Here is a 17892-nt window from a genome sequence, read left to right on the forward strand (position 1 = left end):
GTGTGGAAATTCGCGCACAAGGTCCCGATTGCACTGGAATCCGATGATCAGAAGGTCCTTTCGGTTGTAGGTAGGATTTGCCTGATTTTCCTGGTTTGCATGACTAAAATTGACTAACAGACATAACACAGATAACACACATAAAACGCACCGAAAGGGAGAGCTGTGAGCCGCTGCGTCCGTGCGCGCCGCCATCTTTCCTGATCCAGTATTTCCTATTCTTCTGTGCGAGAAGAAATCTCCCACAAATAATATTTTCAATTGTTATCTCTTCCAAGTCTGTGGGGGGACATTTACGTCGGAAGAAGAAAATCACATGCCGATACAGCATTCCTTCTCTCCTGAGATGCTGAGATGGGGAATCCAGAACAAGGGGCCACAGTCGGGAGTCCAGAACCAGGGGCCACAGTTTAAGAATAAGGGGTAGGCCATTTAGAACTGAGATGAGGAAAAACTTTTTCAGTCAGAGAGTTGTGAATCTGTGGAATTCTCTGCCTCAGAAGGCAGTGGAGGCCAATTCTCTGAATGCATTCAAGAGAGAGCTGGATAGAGCTCTTAAGGATAGCGGAGTCAGGGGGTATGGGGAGAAGGCAGGAACGGGGTACTGATTGAGAATGATCAGCCATGATCACATTGAATGGCGGTGCTGGCTCAAAGGGCCGAATAGCCTCCTCCTGCACCTATTGTCTATTGTCTATTGTCTGCCTGACCTGCTGAGTTACTCCAGCATTTTGTGAATAAATACCTTCGATTTGTACCAGCATCTGCAGTTATTTTCTTACACTACCGATACAGCTGGTTTGCAAATAAACTTTGAAATCATGTATTGGTTGCAAAATTCAGCTTGGTTAGCATGCAACGAAAGCTTTTCGCTGTACCTTGGTGCACGTGACAATAAACTGAACTCCCCCTCAACTCAACACCATCCCAGCTCTGCAGTCTTGTGGCTACATCCATCAGACCACCCCTGAACTGATGAATGTAATATTCCCCACTCTTTCAAACTGACAGCATCGGCTTTGCAATATGCTTTCCCAAGAGACAGTCTGGGTCACCAAGGGAATACAATTCTACCAAAATAAAAATGTGCCCAATAAGGGAATTTGTTGAGTTGGATCCTTTGTTTAGTTTTAATCCTGAGCAAATCTTTCTTCAAGTTTCGGAGCAAAAGCACTTACCTGTTTAAGTGAGGCTTCTGTTTTCTCCGAACATGACCTTCTGGCAGGGTTGGTTTATGGTCTGGCAACAAGCCTGAAGAAAGCAATTAGTGCCACATTGGTCACCATAGTAGCAGCTGTATTTTATAGACTGTCAGTGTTACATGTGCTCATAATAATAAAGTTCCCACACACAGCAACCCAAAAAGCAGCTGTAAAACCAGCCACAAGCATGTATAAACACTGGTGCTAGCATCTTTTTTTCCCAAAAGAAAACCTCATAGCATCGTTGGCAACTGCACTTTAAATTAATTTGCGTAATCATGGTTTTGAGGTGATTGAGAATTGAACCCTGCCTTTAGCAAACCTTGCACAGCATTATCACCGACTCTTTGCCAATGCCATAGTTGTCAGCTCCTGCTTTTATAATAAAAACGTGCAGGTCACAAACCAATGGTTTCTCACACTTTATGTTTACATCTGCTATTTGGGTTTTGTCTGCTCATTTTAATTAACTATTGCTTTGTATGGTAATGTACTATGTTTTCTACTATTGTACATATTGTATTGTATTTCTTTTCTAGGATGCCTAACAACATCAGGCTAAGGGACTGTCGATGAAAACTAGCCTCTCGGCTCACTCGAGATTTGTTTAAATGTCAATTAATGTACATTGTCCCTTTTTCTATTTTTTAAATTTTTTTTTTAAAGTGTGTGCATCTCATGCACTCTCTCACACTTTTACACACACACACACGGGGAGAAGGCAGGAGAATGGGGTTAGTAGGAAGAGATGGATCAGCCATGATTGAATGGCGGTGTAGACTCGATGGGCCGAATGGCCTGATTCTGCTCCTATCAAGAATTACGAGCCGCAGCAAGTAATGATTTTGACTCGAGTAGAATATAAATCCATTTGCCGTCAGTCTGTGGAAGAGAATTGTGTAAAGGCACAAAGCGATTTGGTAGCGATCGACAAGGACAGGGAAACGGGCCTATATTTCTGCTGCGCCTCTCACCATCTGACTAATCCCCAATGTATCCACAACCAATTAAGTGATTCTAAAGAAAGGTCAGTATTGAACAGTCGGAAACTCACCAGCTAATTTGAGAAAAGCAAACACATAAAAAAAAGCAATAAAAGGACCAGTTAATTGGATCAGGTAATTTAATATGAGAAATAAATATTGGCCAGGAAGCTGGAAGGATCTAGCCTGTAATTTTTCAAAAGTGCTGTGTTCAGCTGACAGAGAAGATGGGGGGTCAAGATTTAAAATCTTTAAAGGCATCAGCGTTCGCTCAATTTTATACGAGAAGTGTCCTCAGTTATGTGGGGCTGGGATGTGATCCTTTGACCCCGAGGCAAAGCTGCTGCCAGCTGACCCCCTTGTTCGGCATGAGAGCAAGATCCTGGGGTCATGTTCAACGGAGAGAAACAGCTCTAACCCACACCAAATGAAAATAAGGTTCAAACCAGGGCTTCCAATTCTGAGTGCTTTAGGCCTTGGTTTATTATTGTCACGTGTGCCAAGCTAAGCTTTGTTCTGCTTGCTAGCCAATCTGAACGGATAACGCTACACATAAATACAATCAAGTCAAGCTCTAGTACAGTAGGTCAAGCAAAGGGGAAGATACAGAGTGCAGAATATAGTTCTCAGCATTGTAGCGCACCAGTTCTACAGACAAAGTCCAATGTCCGCAATGGGGTAGAGGTGAATGGGACAGTACCCTAGCTTATGGAAGGGCTGTTCAGAAGCCTGATAACAGAGGGGAAGAAGCTGTCCCCGAGTCTAGTGGTGCGCGCTTTCAAGCTTCTGTACCTTCTGCCAGACGGGAGCAGGGTGGGGCAAGTCTGCTGCTTTTCAATGTGTTGATGGAATCAATGATGGGAGTCTGGTTAGTGTGATAGGCTGGGATCTATCTACAAACTGCAATTTCTTGCAGACTTGGACAGAGCTGTTCCCAAACCAAGCTGTGATGTAACCCGCCAGTGTGCTTACTACGGTGCAGGTTACTCGACTCTGCTCGAAGATGTGATGGAGATTGAGGAGCACAACAACATCCTCTTCATACAGTCTCCGGTCTAGTCACAGAGAGATGTAGAAACAACTGATTTTTAAAACTCATATAAGTGCACCCTTTTTGACTGAAACTGAGTGCGTTGCCAAAATAAATGACTACAGGGCTCCAAAGATCATCCTCTATTGACCTTTTCCCTGAAAATAGTAATCATATCATATCATATCATATATCTACAGCCGGAAACAGGCCTTTTCGGCCCTCCAAGTCCGTGCCGCCCAGTGATCCCCGTACATTAACACTATCCTACACCCACTAGGGACAATTTTTACATTTACCCAGCCAATTAACCTACATACCTGTACGTCTTTGGAGTGTGGGAGGAAACCGAAGATCTCGGAGAAAACCCACGCAGGTCACGGGGAGAACGTACAAACTCCTTACAGTGCAGCACCCGTAGTCAGGATCGAACCCGAGTCTCCGGCGCTGCATTCGCTGTAAAGCAGCAACTCTACCGCTGCGCTACCGTGCCGCCCAATTGTAGAAGTATTTGTATATCTTGTTCCATATTGTAAATAGACTTTCAAGAACTGTTATTAATACACTTTATTTCAGATTTCTTGTCCCCAACTCACCAAGTTGTTGGAAAATCTCGAACGTAGAACAGCACAGCACACGAACAGGCCCTTCTGCCCACAATGTCTGTGCCGAACATTATGCCAAGTTATTTATTCACAAAATGCTGGAGTAACTCTGCAGGTCAGGCAGCATCTCGGGAGAGAAGGAATGGGTGACGTTTCGGGTCGAGACCCTTCTTCAGACTGAAGAAGGGTCTCGACCCGAAACTTCACCCATTCCTTCTCTCCCGAGATGCTGCCTGACCCGCTGAGTTACTCCAGCATTTTGTGAATAAATACCTTCGATTTGTACCAGCATCTGCAGTTATCTTCTTATACTACTTATTATGCCAAGTTAAACTAATCTCCTCTGCCTGCACATTGGCGCAGCGGCAGAGTTGCTGCCTCACAGCGCCAGAGACCTGGGTTCGATCCTGACTACGGGTGCTGTCTGTACGGAGTTTGTACGTTCTCCCTGTGACCGTGTGGGTTTTCTCCAGGTGCTCCGGTTTCCTCCCACGCTCCAAAGACGTGCTGGTGTGTGGGTTAATTGGCATTGGTAAAAATTGTAAATTGTCCCTTGTGTGTAGGGTAGTGCTAGTGTATGGGGATTGCTGGCCGGGCAGACTCAGTGGTAGTGAAGGGGCAGTTTTCGCGTTAAACTAAACTAAACCACAATGCTGCTACAGCCAAGAAAGCACATCGATGCCTCTACTTCCTCCGAATGCTGAGGAAATTTGGCATGCCACGAATAACTCTTAACAATTCCTACAAATGCACCATGGAAAGTATCCTCTCTTGGTACATCTCACAGCTTTGCAATGGCATCCGTCCTGCCCGAGAACCCAATAACTTACAAAGTTGTGAAACCAGTCCAACACGCAAACCAGCTCCACACAACCCCACCATCGACTCCACCTCCACTTTCACCGTGGCAATAATTTTTCCCAAGAAAGCTTTGAGAACTTCCTTGAATTGCTTCCTTACTAATCAAGAATCTGTCATTCGCCGCTTTGAAAATACCCAAAGATTTGGCCTCCACAGCCGTGTGTGACAATGAACACCACAGATTCACCACCGTCTGGCTAAAGAAATTCGTCCTCATCTCCTTTTCTAAAGGTACATCCTTTAATTCTGGGACTCTGCCCTCGGGTCCTGCACTCCCCCATGACTGGAAACATCCTCTCCATCCAATCCTTTCACAGGTCGGTGAGTTTCAATGAGATCCCCCCTCATCGAAACTCCAGCGAGGACAGGCTCAGACCCATCAAACGCTCATCATACATTAAGTCAATCATCCCTGGGATCATTTCCAACAGTGGGTGGCGCTTCTCCATAGAGAGAAGAGTTCATAGATTCACTTCTCCATAGATTTCCCTTGGAGTTAATAGACAATAGGTGCACTAGGAGGCCATTCAGCCCTTCAAGCCAGCACCGCCATTCACTGTGATCATGGCTGATCATCCACAATCAGCACCCCGTTCCTGCCTTCTCCCCATATCCCTTGACTCCGCTATCATTAAGAGCTCCATCTAACTCTCTCTTGAAAGCATCCAGAGAATTGGCCTCCAATGTCTTCTGAGGCAGAGAATTCCACAGATTCACAACTCTCTGACTGAAAACGTTTTTCCTCATCTCCGTTCTAAATGGTACCCCTTATTCTTAAACTGTGGCCCCTGCATTCTGGACTCCCCCAACATCGGGAATATGTTTCCTGCCTCCAGCGTGCCCAAACCCTTAACAATCTTATATGTTTTGTGATGTCTTGAGAGGTCGGGAGCTTTTCTCTTGAAGGTTGGGAAGTGTGGGTGCCGGAAATGAAGACAGAAAAGTTCTTGTTTTCAAACTTAAATTCCATATATTTAGTCTTTTCCAAAAACAGGTAAACTTAATTGTTTGCAGACAGGTACACAAAACCAAAACAGGTAGTTAAATCAAAACTGTAGCTTGCTGCCTTCTTACAAAATTATAACTCCAGCACTGCTCCTCTCCCTCTCCCTCTCCCTCTCCCTCTCCCTCTCCCTCTCCCTCTCCCTCTCCCTCTCCCTCTCCCTCTCCCTCTCCCTCTCCCTCTCCCTCTCCCTCTCCCTCTCCCTCTCCCTCTCCCTCTCCCTCTCCCTCTCCCTCTCCCTCTCCCTCTCCCTCTCCCTCTCCCTCTCCCTCTCCCTCTCCCTCTCCCTCTCCCTCTCCCTCTCCCTCTCCCTCTCCCTCTCCCTCTCCCTCTCCCTCTCCCTCTCCCTCTCCCTCTCCCTCTCTGCTCCAGTCGTTGTCTCTCTCTATAAATACCCTGCATCCCTTCCCTTTTAGCTCTCTCACTGAGGCAATCAGCTCATCTGGTTCAGCTGGGCAGCAATCAGTGTCAGCAGCAATCAGTGACAGCAGCAATCAGTGTCAGCAGGGCAGGCAGCCCTGCTGACTATGGGTTTTGTAATCTTTTGCTGGCAGCCATGATGGTTTGTAGTCCTTGTTGCAACCACCGGGAGGAAATGTATCTCCCCTCTATGACTCTACCTCTCATGATATCACAGTTTCAATAAGATCCCCTCTCATCCTTCTAAATTCCAGTTTATACAAGCCCAGTCGCTCCAGTCTTTCAACATACGACAGTCCCGCCATCCACCTTGTGAACCTATGCTGCATTTCCTCAATAACAAGAATGTCTTCCTCAAATTTGGAGACCAAAACTGCAATTCAGAACAGCAGAAGGTTGATTCAGAAGGTAGAACAGTACAGAATAGGAATAGGTCCTCTGGCCCCCAATGTCCGTGCCGAACATAATGCCAAGACCAACTCTTACCTGCCTGCACGCCATCCATATCCCTCCATTCTCTGAACATCCACGTGCTTTTCCAAAAGTCTCTTAAAACATCACAACCACATCTGCCTCCATCAAAACCCCTGGCAGCGCATTCTAAGGACTCACCACCCTCTGGGTACAAAAACTTGCTGCACACAACTGCTTTGGCCATCTCACCGTACACCTATACCCTCTGGTTATTGCTATTTCCATCCTGAGAACAAGATACACTGGAATTTAGAAGGATGAGGAGATCTTATCGAAACATATAAGATTATTAAGGGGTTGGACACGTTAGAGGCAGGAAACATGTTCCTAATGTTGGGGGAGTCCAGAACAAGGGGCCACAGTTTAAGAATAAGGGGTAGGCCATTTAGAACTGAGATGAGGCAAAACTTTTTCAGTCAGAGAGTTGTGAATCTGTGGAATTCTCCGCCTCAGAAGGCAGTGGAGGCCAATTCTCTGAATGCATTCAAGAGAGAGCTGGATAGAGCTCTTAAGGATAGCGGAGTCAGGGGGTATGGGAAGAAGGCAGGAACGGGGTACTGATTGAGAATGATCAGCCATGATCACATTGAATGGCAATGCTGGCTCGAAGGGCCGAATGGCCTCCTCCTGCACCTATTGTCTATTGTCTATTGTGGCTGTCTACCCTACCTATGCTTCTCATAATTTTACATACTTCCTGCAGGTCTCTACTTAACCTTCAGCGTCACAGTCTGAACATACAGTGGGGAGCGAGTCCTTTGTACCTCTAGATGAACAGGGTCCAGGCTGCCATTCACACAGAAGCTCTGGTGTGTAAAACAACAAGGCCTGAATGATACACACAAAATGCTGGAGTAACTCAGCGTGTCAGGCAGCATCTCTGGAGGGAAGGAATGGATGACATTTCAGGCTGAGACCCTTCTTCGGACTGATTTTAGAAAGGTCTCGATCCTTTTCTCCAAAGATGCTGCCTGAGCCACTGAGTTACTCCAGCATTTTGTGTCTATCTTTGATGTCTATCTACAGCACCTGCAGTTCCTTCCTACACACAAGGCTTGTATGAGTCGTCTCCATAGATTTCTCTGGGAGTTCATTCCGAACATAGAACAGTACAGCCCTTCGTGAGAGAGACATGAATCTGAAGAAAGCCCTCACTGGCCTGTGTGTCCTCTAGATGGCATGTTTTGCCTGTTTTTGGCTCAGCCATCACAGTTGGAGAGCAGCCTCCCCAGGTCGCTCTCCGAGCTGATTCTACTGCCTTCGGAGATGTGGGTCGGAGGCGTCAATCGTGTGCTGCAGCAGCAGATGGATTTCCACCGCCAAACGCAATCCACGCCCACGACCAGCAACGTCGGAAGTGGAGAGAGTTTCCAAATGTTTTTTTTTAATGTTTTTCTCTGGAATTACAGAGTTTGAGGGCGTGCAGCGTAGGTTTACTAGGTTAATTCCCGGAATGGCGGGACTTTCATATGTTGAAAGACTGGAGCGACTAGGCTTGTATACACTGGAATTTAGAAGGATGAGAGGAGATCTTATCGAAACGTATAAGATTATTAAGGGGTTGGACATGTTAGAGGCAGGAAACATGTTCCCAATGTTGGGGGGAGTCCAGAACAAGGGGCCACAGTTTAAGAATAAGGGGTAGGCCATTTAGAACTGAGATGAGGAAAAACTTTTTCAGTCAGAGAGTTGTGAATCTGTGGAATTCTCTGCCTCAGAAGGCAGTGGAGGCCAATTCTCTGAATGCATTCAAGAGAGAGCTGGATAGAGCTCTTGAGGATAGCGGAGTCAGGGGGTATGGGGAGAAGGCAGGAACGGGGTACTGACTGTGAATGATCAGCCATGATCACATTGAATGGTGGTGCTGGCTTGAAGGGCCGAATGGCCTCCTCCTGCACCTATTGTCTATTGTCTATTGACCCCTGATAGAAGTGTATAAAACTATGAGATTCCTAGACAGGGTAGACAGTTAGAAGCTTTTTCCCTCCTTGGTGAAGACGTCAAAGATTGGACCACCAGGCTTTAACGTGTGCGGGGCAATGTTTAAAGGGGATGTGCGGGGCAAGTTTGTTTTACACAGAATGGTGGGTGCCTGGAACACAGTCCATAGAGGGGTGGTGGTGGAGGCAGATACAAAATCTTACACGTTTCGATAAGATCCCCTCTCATCCTTCTAAATTCCAGTGTATACAAGCCTAGTCGCTCCAGTCTTTCAACATACGACAGTCCCGCCATACCGGGAATTAACCTAGTAAACCTACGCTGCACGCCCTCAATAGCAAGAATATCCTTCCTCAAATTTGAAGACCAAAACTGCACATAGTACTCCAGGTGCGGTCTCACTAGGGCCCTGTACAACTGCAGAAGGGCCTCTTTGCTCCTATACTAAGGGGCGTGGCTGTGTTCTGCAGCTGCGGCTCACCGGCAGTCTCTCCGTTTTTTTTTGTGTTTTTTTGTCATTGTTGATGTTAAATGTACGTTTTGTTTTATTTTTAATTCTGTGTATGTAGGGGGGTGGTGGGGGGGGTTGGGGGAAACCTTTTTTTAAATCTCCTCCTCAACGGAGATGCGACTTTTACCGTGTCGTATCTCCGTTCGCGCAACGGCCTAACAACGTGGAGTCGGCGGCCTCCAGCTGGGATCGACCTCGAAGACTCCGGTCGCAGGGCCTGGACTTACCATCTCGGAGGCTTCGACCGTGGGCCCTGCAGACCGCAACTTCGGGAGTTCGCAGGTCCCTGGCTGGCGACCGGCTTTTGGGAGCTCCAGCCGTAGCAGCTTCGACCGCCCCGAAGCACGAGGTATGATCAACCCGCCCGCAGGCCCTTCATCGCCCTGCGTGGCTCGGCCGCAGCACTTTACATCGCCCGGTGGGGGCTCAGGACTCTCATCGCCCTGCGTGGCTCGGCCGCGGCATTTTCCATCGCCCGGTGGGGGCTCAGGACTTTCATCGGCCTGCTCGGCTCGGCTCGACCCTGGGACTTTCCATCGCCCGGTGGGGGCTTCAAGGGGTTGGGAGCCTCGATCGCCTCGTGGCGCCACGGGAGAAGAACGAGGAGGAGATAAGACTTTGCCTTCCATCACAGTGAGGGTATGCCTAGAGCAATCACTGTGATGGCTGTTTTGTGTAAAAAATTGTATCTGTGTGTCTTGTGTTCTTTAATGTCTACTGCCGGACCCTGACGTGAGAGGACGCTGGCATTGATTATTCGCCGCTTTTCCGTCAGGATAGTTTGTCTGTTTGTCTGTTTGTTTCTATGTTAATTGTATTTGTAAAGCGCTTTGTGCATGTGTTAAGGCGCTATATAAAATAAATATATTATTATTATTATTATACTCAACTCCTCTTGTTATGAAGGCCAACATTCCATTGGCTTTCTTCACTGCCTGCTGCACCTGCATGCTTCCTTTCAGTGACTGATGCACTAGGACACCCAGATCTCGTTGTACGTCCCCTTTTCCTAACTTGACACCATTCAGATAATACTCTGCCTTCCTATTCTTACCACCAAAGTGGATAACCTCACACATATCCACATTAAACTGCATCTGCCATGCATCCGCCCACTCACACAACCTGTCCAAGTCACCCTGCAACCTCCAAGCATCTTCCTCACAGTTCACATTACCACCCAGCTTTGTATCATCTACAAATTTGCTAATGGTACTTTTAATCCCTTCATCCAAGATATTAATGTATATTGTAAATAGCTGCGGTCCCAGCACCGAGCCTTGCGGTACCCCACTAGTCACTGCCTGCCATTCTGAAAGGGACCCATTTATCCCCACTCTTTGCTTTCTGTCTGTCAACCAATTCTCTATCCATGTCAGCACCCTACCTCCAATACGATGTGCTCTAATTTTGCCCACTAATCTCCTATGTGGGACCTTGTCGAAGGCTTTCTGAAAGTCGAGGTACACCACATCCACCGTCTCTCCCCTGTCAATTTTCCTGGTTACATCCTCAAAGAATTCCAGAAGATTAGTCAAGCATGATTTCCCCTTCGGCAGATACAAAGGAAGTCATGGCCATAGCACAGGCCCTTCGGCCCAGCTTGCACATCCCAACGAAGATGCCCCATCTACACTAGTCCCACCTGCCTGTGTTCGACCCATATCCTTCTAAACCGTCCCTATCCATGTACCTGTCCAATGTCTTTCCGATGTTGTGATAGTACCTGCCTCAACTAACTTCTCTGGCAACTCGTTCCATACACCCACCACCCTTTGTGTGAAAAAGTTGCCCCTTCGGTGTCTATTAAATCTTTCCCCTCTCACCTCGAGGTCTTTAAGAAGCTTTTAAATGGGGGCATGGATATACCGGGAATGGAGGGATATGGATTACTTGCAGGCAGAGCGGTTTAACTTGGTATCATGTTGGGTTCGGACAGTGTGGCTTGATGGTCTGTTCCTGTGCTGTAGTTGAAAGGAACTGCAGGTGCTGGTATATACCAACGATAGACACAAAGTTCTGGAGTAACTGGAGTAACTCTACGACAGTAGAGTTGCTGCCTTACAGTGCTTTCAGCACCAGAAACCCAGGTTCGATCCCGACTACAGGTGCTGTAAGAAAATAACTGCAGATGCTGGTACAAATCGAAGGTATTTATTCACAAAATGCTGGAGTAACTCAGCAGGTCAGGCAGCATCCCAGGAGAGAAGGAATGGGTGACGTTTCGGGTCGAGACCCTTCTTCAGACTGATGTCAGGTGCTGTCTGTACGGAGTTTGTGCATTCTCCCCATGAATATCAGTGGAGAGATAGATAGATTCTGCATTAGTACAGGTTATGGGGAGAAGGCAGGAGAATGGGGTGAGGAGGGAGAGATAGATCAGCCATGATTGAATGGCGGAGTAGTCTTGATGGGCCGAATGGCCTAATTCTACTCCTATCACTTATGGCCTTATGACCTTAAAACCACGGTTTTCTCCGAGATCTTCGGTTTCCTCCCACACTCCAAAGACGTACGGTGTTTAGGTTAATTAGCTTTGTACAAATGTAAACTGTCCCTAGTGTGTGTAGGATAGTGTTAATATGCGGGGATCAGTGGTCGGTGCGGACTCGGTGGGCTGAAGGGCCTGTTTCCACACTGTATCTCTAAACTAAACTAAATTAATAGCGGGTAGGGCAGCATCTCTGGCGAAAAAGGGTGGGTATTCCCCAGAGGTACTCCTTCACTTTGCGTCTATCTTCTGGACTGTGCTATGTTCGAAGCGATTCCTCCTGAAATGTTACCTGTACCTTGTTTGCTTTGCTTAACACATCCTATTTCTCAGAAACAAAAGCAAACAACACTGTTTTTTTTTTTTTTTAAAGTCCAATGTAAAGCTGAGCAGTCATAGGCTGCAACATGTTTTGTACAATTAACCATTATTCAAAATTTCCCTTCCCCGCTGCAATAGAAAAGTCACCCATCTACAGACCCTGTTCTGGCATGCAACCTGGCTGGCAGATTGGCGCAGCGGTAGAGCTACCGCCTTACAGTGCCAGAGACGCCGGTTCAATCCTGACTACGGGTGCTGTCCGTACGGAGTTTGTACGTTCTCCCCGTGACCTGCGTGGGTTTTCTCCGGGTGCTCCAGTTTCCTCCCACACTCCAAAGACGTACAGGTTTGTCGGCTAATTGGCTTCTGTAGATTGTCCCTCGAATGCAGGATCGAGCCAGTGTAGAGGCCGATCGTTGGCCAGCGTGGACTCGGTGGGCCGAAGGGCCTGTTTCCACGCTTTATATCTAAAGTAAACAATGCCTAATCTAGAGAGAGATACAACGCTAGGCTCGCTGAGGGCGTCTGTGCGATGATTTAACATCGTCTTGATCCAAGATGTGGGTGGGGTGTGTGGAGACCCAGTAGCTCCAGTGGTGGTTTGGCAGTGCATCACCTTTGTTTCTGCACAGCTGGGAACCAACAGTTGAGTCATCCTCTTGGCAATAGCCCGTTGGCATGCTCCACCACAATCATGTGCCATATGTTGCAGGAGGGGCAAGCCAGCAAGCCTCCAAACAAAAGTCTGGGGAGATTTAGAGGGCAGCTAAGGCACACATCCATCGCATCTGTCTTACACAGGGCAGAGACCTCGAGCCACGCTGTCAACAAACAGTGCAGTCAGGTCTGCAACGTTCCACAATGATATCCCCATGGTCAAATGCTCAGCATCTGATTTCTCCAGGCTAAGGATTTGCTTGCAGTTCCAAGAACATTTTTAAGAGAGTCAAATAGTTTTTTTTTTTAAATGGACAACATCCCATAACACAGTGAAGTTGTCCGTTTCTAGAACCACGAGCAAAGAACACAAACTCTGACGTAAAAAGACACACATTGCTGGAGTGACTCAGAGGGTTCGAGAGCGTGTCTGGAGAACATGGACATGTGATGTTTTGGCTCGGGACCTTCCTTCAGAACGAAGAAGAGTCCCAACACGAAATGTAATTTATCCGCGTTCTCCAGAGATGCTGCCTGACCCACTGAGGTACTCCAGTACATTTTTATCCTTTTTGTAAACCAGCATCTGCAGTTCCTTGCTTCTACAACCACTCTGTCTTTTACCTGTGCCTGTTCCTCTAAAACCTACACCGATCAGCCAAAACATTATGACCACTGACAGGTGAAGTGAATAACGTTGATTATCTTGTTACAATGGCACCTGTCAAGGGGTGGGATATATTAGGCAGCAAGTGAACAATCAGTTCTTGAAGTTGATGTGTTGGATGCAGGAGAAATGGGCAGGAGTAAAGACCTGAGCGACTTTGACAAGGGCCAAATTGTTATGGCCAGACAACTGGGTCAGAGCATCTGTGAAACGGCAAGGCTTGTGGGGTGCTCCCGGTCAGCAGTGGTGAGTACCTACCGACAGTGGTCCGAGGAGGGACAGACCACAAACCGGCGACAGACAGGGTGTTGGGCGCCCAAGGCTCATCGATGTGCGAGGGCAACGAAGGCTATCCCGTCTGGTCCGACCGACAGAAGGTCGACAGTGGCACAAGTCACAGAAACTTTTAATGGTGGTCATGGGAGGAATTTGTCACAATACACAGTGCATCGCACCCTGCTGCGTATGGGGCTGCACACGGAGAACCAACAGCATATTAGGCAGGTGGTCATAATGCTTTGGCTGATCAGTGTCGATCCACGTACTCATTCCTCTGAGCTCTCATGAACTCCTATATCATATCATATCATATATATACAGCCGGAAACAGGCCTTTTCGGCCCTCCAAGTCCGTGCCGCCCAGCGATCCCCGTACATTAACACTATCCTACACCCACTAGGGACAATTTTTACAGGTGTATGGTAGAGAGCATCCTGACTGGTTACATCACGGCTTGGCAACTCGAACACCCAAGACAAACGGAGATTCTAGAGAGTGGTGGAGACTGCCCGCTCCGTCACAGGTAGTGACCTCCCCACCATCGAAGGGATCTACAGGAGATGCTGCCTCAATAAGGCAGCCAGCATCATCAGAGAGTCATATCAACCTGGCCACGCTGCCATTTCACACCTACCATTGAGAAGACGGGTTTGGAGTCTGAAAACTGTGACCACCAGGTTCAAGAATAGCTTCTTTCCAACAACCACCAGACTCTTGGACACCAAACTGAGCTATGGGCTTCAGTGGACCACGAGGGATTTGTACTGAACGCTTTCGTTGCTTTGTTGTCTTTGAGGAACAAAAATATACTTTCCAGCCTCAAGAAAAGGACTTAAGGGCCTGTCCCACTTAGGCAATTTTTTTGCCGACTGCCGGCGACTGTCAAAGTCGTAGCAGATCGCTAACATTTTCTTTTACCCGACGACAATGACCACGACAATGCGAGTCAGGTCGAGATTACACCGTCTTCGCAAACATCGCGAAATTCCCACGCTGTCAATGCTTCTCCATTCAATCAGTACCTTCTCCCCATACCCCCTGACTCCGCTATCCTTAAGAGCTCTACCTAGCTCTCTCTTGAATGCATTCAGAGAATTGGCCTCCACTGCCTTCTGAGGCAGAGCATTCCACAGATTCACAACTCTCTGACTGAAAAGGTTTTTTCTCATCTCAGTTCTAAATGGAGTACCCCTTATTCTTAAACTGTGGCCCCTTGTTCTGGACTCCCCCAACATTGGGAACATGTTTCCTGCCTCTAACGTGTCCAACCCCTTAATAATCTTATACGTTTCGATAAGATCTCCTCTCATCCTTCTAAATTCCAGTGTATACAAGCCTAGTCTCACCAGTCTGTGGAATTCTCTGCCACAGAAGGTAGTTGAGGCCAGTTCATTGGCTATATTTAAGAGGGAGTTAGATGTGACCCTTGTGGCTAAAGGGATCAGGGGGTATGGAGAGAAGGCAGGTACAGGTTACTGAGCTGGATGATCAGCCATGATCATATTGAATGGCGGTACAGGCTCAAAGGGCCGAATGGCCTACTCCTGCACCTATTTTCTATGTTTCTATGTCTTTCAACATATGACAGTCCCGCCATTCCGGGAATTAACCTAGTAAACCTACGCTGCACTCCCTCAAATATCCTTCCTCAAATTTGTACAGGTGACAGTTATGCGGGAGAAGGCAGGAGAATGGGGTTAGGAGGGAGAGATAGATCAGCCATGATTGAACGGTGGTGTAGACTTGATGGGCCGAATGGCCTAATTCTACTCCTATCACTTCCAATCTTATGGCCTTATAAAGCTGCAAAATGGAGGACAGGAAGAAGTGGTCTCCAGCACAAGTAAGTGAAGGAACGGGGGCAGATTATGAAGCATGGACCTGAGCCTAATACTCAGCATAGCCCTGGTAGATTCAAATAATAAATTCAGCAATTGTGCACAAGCAGGTAGACGAGGTCTACACCTGAAAAACAAACACCCGGAAGAGAGTAGATCGACATTTCGAATGACTATTTAACCAGAATAAACATACTAGGGCACGTTCAGCGCCAGTTTTCCACGACTGTCTTTTGATTTACCATTGTGTGTCAACCAATTGCCGTGATATTCTGCAGAAACACCGGGTCACTCCCATCTCACGAGAGATTGACTCTGTTTGAACCAAGGGAAGAAACGAAGATTTGCTGACGAATGCTTTCAGTTTTAATCAGTTAAAAGCGGTTTTATTTCCATTGTAACCTGACAGACGTTCTTTCTCGCAGATTACTATCCGCGTCACAAAAGTTGTGCGTGATGAGTTGGGCCTATCCGTTCCCGCCCACGTCAGTGGTCACGTATTCCTTCTTCATTTAGAGCCACACAGGTTATGGGGAGGAGTCAGGAGAATGGGATTAGGAGGCAGAGATCAGCCATGATTGAATGGCCGAGTAGACTCGATGGGTCGAATGGCCTAATTCTACTCCTATAACCTGTGAACACAGTGTGCAAACAGGCCCTTTGGCCCAACTTGCCCATACCTACCTACATATCACATCTACACTACTCCCTCTTGCCTGCATTTAGCCCATCTATATACTAAAACTCTTGTTTGTTTGTTTGTTTGTTCCTGAACTACCGCCAAAATGGTATACAATAGCGCAACAATTTTAGGCCCACCTCACTCACCATCGTCCCTTTAGTGCTAATAGAAGAAGTTTCATTGAAATCGATGTTCTATTTTTAAAGTTATTCACATTTTAAAGTTTAAATCTATCTCCTAGGGAGGGAGGGGGAGGGAGGTGGAGGGAGGGGGGGAGGGGGAAGGATAAGGGGTGTTGAGGGAGATGGAGTGGGGGGAGGGGAAGGGGAGGGAGAGGGGAGGGGGGTGGGGGCGGAGGGAGGGGAGGGATGGGAGGGAGGAGGGGCAGGGGGGAGGGGGAGGGGGAGAGGAGAGGGTGATGCACCAATGCAGGAGAGGTTTGGGCCCAACGGGTCCACTTGGTCTAGTATCCCTCTAAACCTGTCCTATCCACTGACCGGTCTAATTCTTAAAAGTTGCGATAGTCCCTACCTCTACTACCTCCTCCAGCATACACCCACCGGCCTTTGTGTAAAAGAGTTACCCCTCAGATTCCTATAAAATCTTTCTCCCTTCACCTTAAACCTATGCCCTCTGGTTCTCGATTCCCCCACTCTGGGCAAGAGACCAGAGTCTCAAACAATGGTAAATCAGAGACAGTCGTAGTAAACAGGGCCACACTTCTTTACACTTTGCCCTTTTCACTCTACATCTATGGCCTCTAGGCTTTGAAGGGGCGGGGGGGGGGGGGGGGGGGAGGGGAAGATGAAGGGGGAGGAAGGGGGGAGGAGTGGTGGAGTGCTGCACCAATGCAGGAGAGGTTTGGGCACAAAGGGTCCACTTGGTCTAGTTCAATATATAATGCTGGTATTGGAGAGGGTCAACGTATGATGAGCATTTGACGGCACTGAGCCTGTACTGGGCCCGTACTCGTTAGAGTTTAGGAAGATGAGGGTGGACCTCATTAAAACTTACCCAAAAGCGAAAGGCCTGGAGGATAGAGTGGATGTGCAGAGGATGTTTCCACAAGTGGGAGAGTCTTGGTCATAGCCTTAGAATTAAAGGACGTTCCTTTAGGAAAGAGATGAGGGGGGATTTCTTTAGTCACAGAAGGCTGTGGAGGCCAAGTCAATGGATATTTTTTTTGGCGGAGATTGACCGATTCTGGATTAGGTGTCAGGCGTTGCAGGGAGAAGGCAGGAGAATGGTGTTGAGAGGGAAAGATAGATCAGCCATGGTTGAATGGCGGAGTGGACTGGATGGGCCGAATGGCCTAATCTTCCTTTGACTTCTGAACATCGTGACCGAGGGGTGATGTTATGGAATTATATAAAATCGTGAGGGGAATAGATAGGGTGAATGCGCAGTCTTTTTTACCCAGGGGTAGGGAGGGAACCAAGAACCACAGGGCATTGGTTTAAGGTGAGGGGAGGAAGATTTAATAGGAACCCGGGTGGCAACCTTTTCAGAGGATGGTGGACACGAGGAATAAGCTGCCAGAAGAGGCAGGTATAATGACATTTAAAAGACACTTGGATAGAAACATGGATAGGAAAGGTTTAGAGGGATACGGGCCATGGGAAGTGAGACTAGCTTAGATGGGGTATATTGGTCAGCATGGATGAGGTGGCTGGAAGGGTCAGTTTGTGCTGTATGACTCTATCATCTAGTCCCCACAACCCTGCAAGGAAAAGATTTGGGAACCAGAGTGGTTCAATCTGAAACTAGGTCCTCAGACTAAACAAAGAGAATTATGAACACATTAGTAGTGGCGCAGCGGTAGAGATGCTGCCTTACAGCGAATGCAGCGCCGGAGACTCGGGTTTGATCCTGACTACGGGCGCCGTCTGTACGGAGTTTGTACGTTCTCCCCGTGACCTGCGCGGG

The 17892-nt window shown here is 47.6% G+C and overlaps 1 protein-coding gene across 1 annotated transcript in view; it reads right to left on the reverse strand.

Annotated features, from left to right (window-relative positions):
- The window catches only part of mrps18a (mitochondrial ribosomal protein S18A), a 104214-nt gene that overhangs the window by 53812 nt on the left and 32510 nt on the right, over nt 1–17892 (reverse strand). The window contains exon 5 of the mRNA XM_078398825.1: nt 1179–1251. Coding sequence (XP_078254951.1) covers nt 1179–1251 — 73 coding nt within the window. The remainder of the gene's footprint in view (nt 1–1178; nt 1252–17892) is intronic.

The sequence above is a fragment of the Rhinoraja longicauda genome, chromosome 5, assembly GCF_053455715.1.
Source record: "Rhinoraja longicauda isolate Sanriku21f chromosome 5, sRhiLon1.1, whole genome shotgun sequence".
Lineage (NCBI taxonomy): Eukaryota > Metazoa > Chordata > Chondrichthyes > Rajiformes > Arhynchobatidae > Rhinoraja > Rhinoraja longicauda.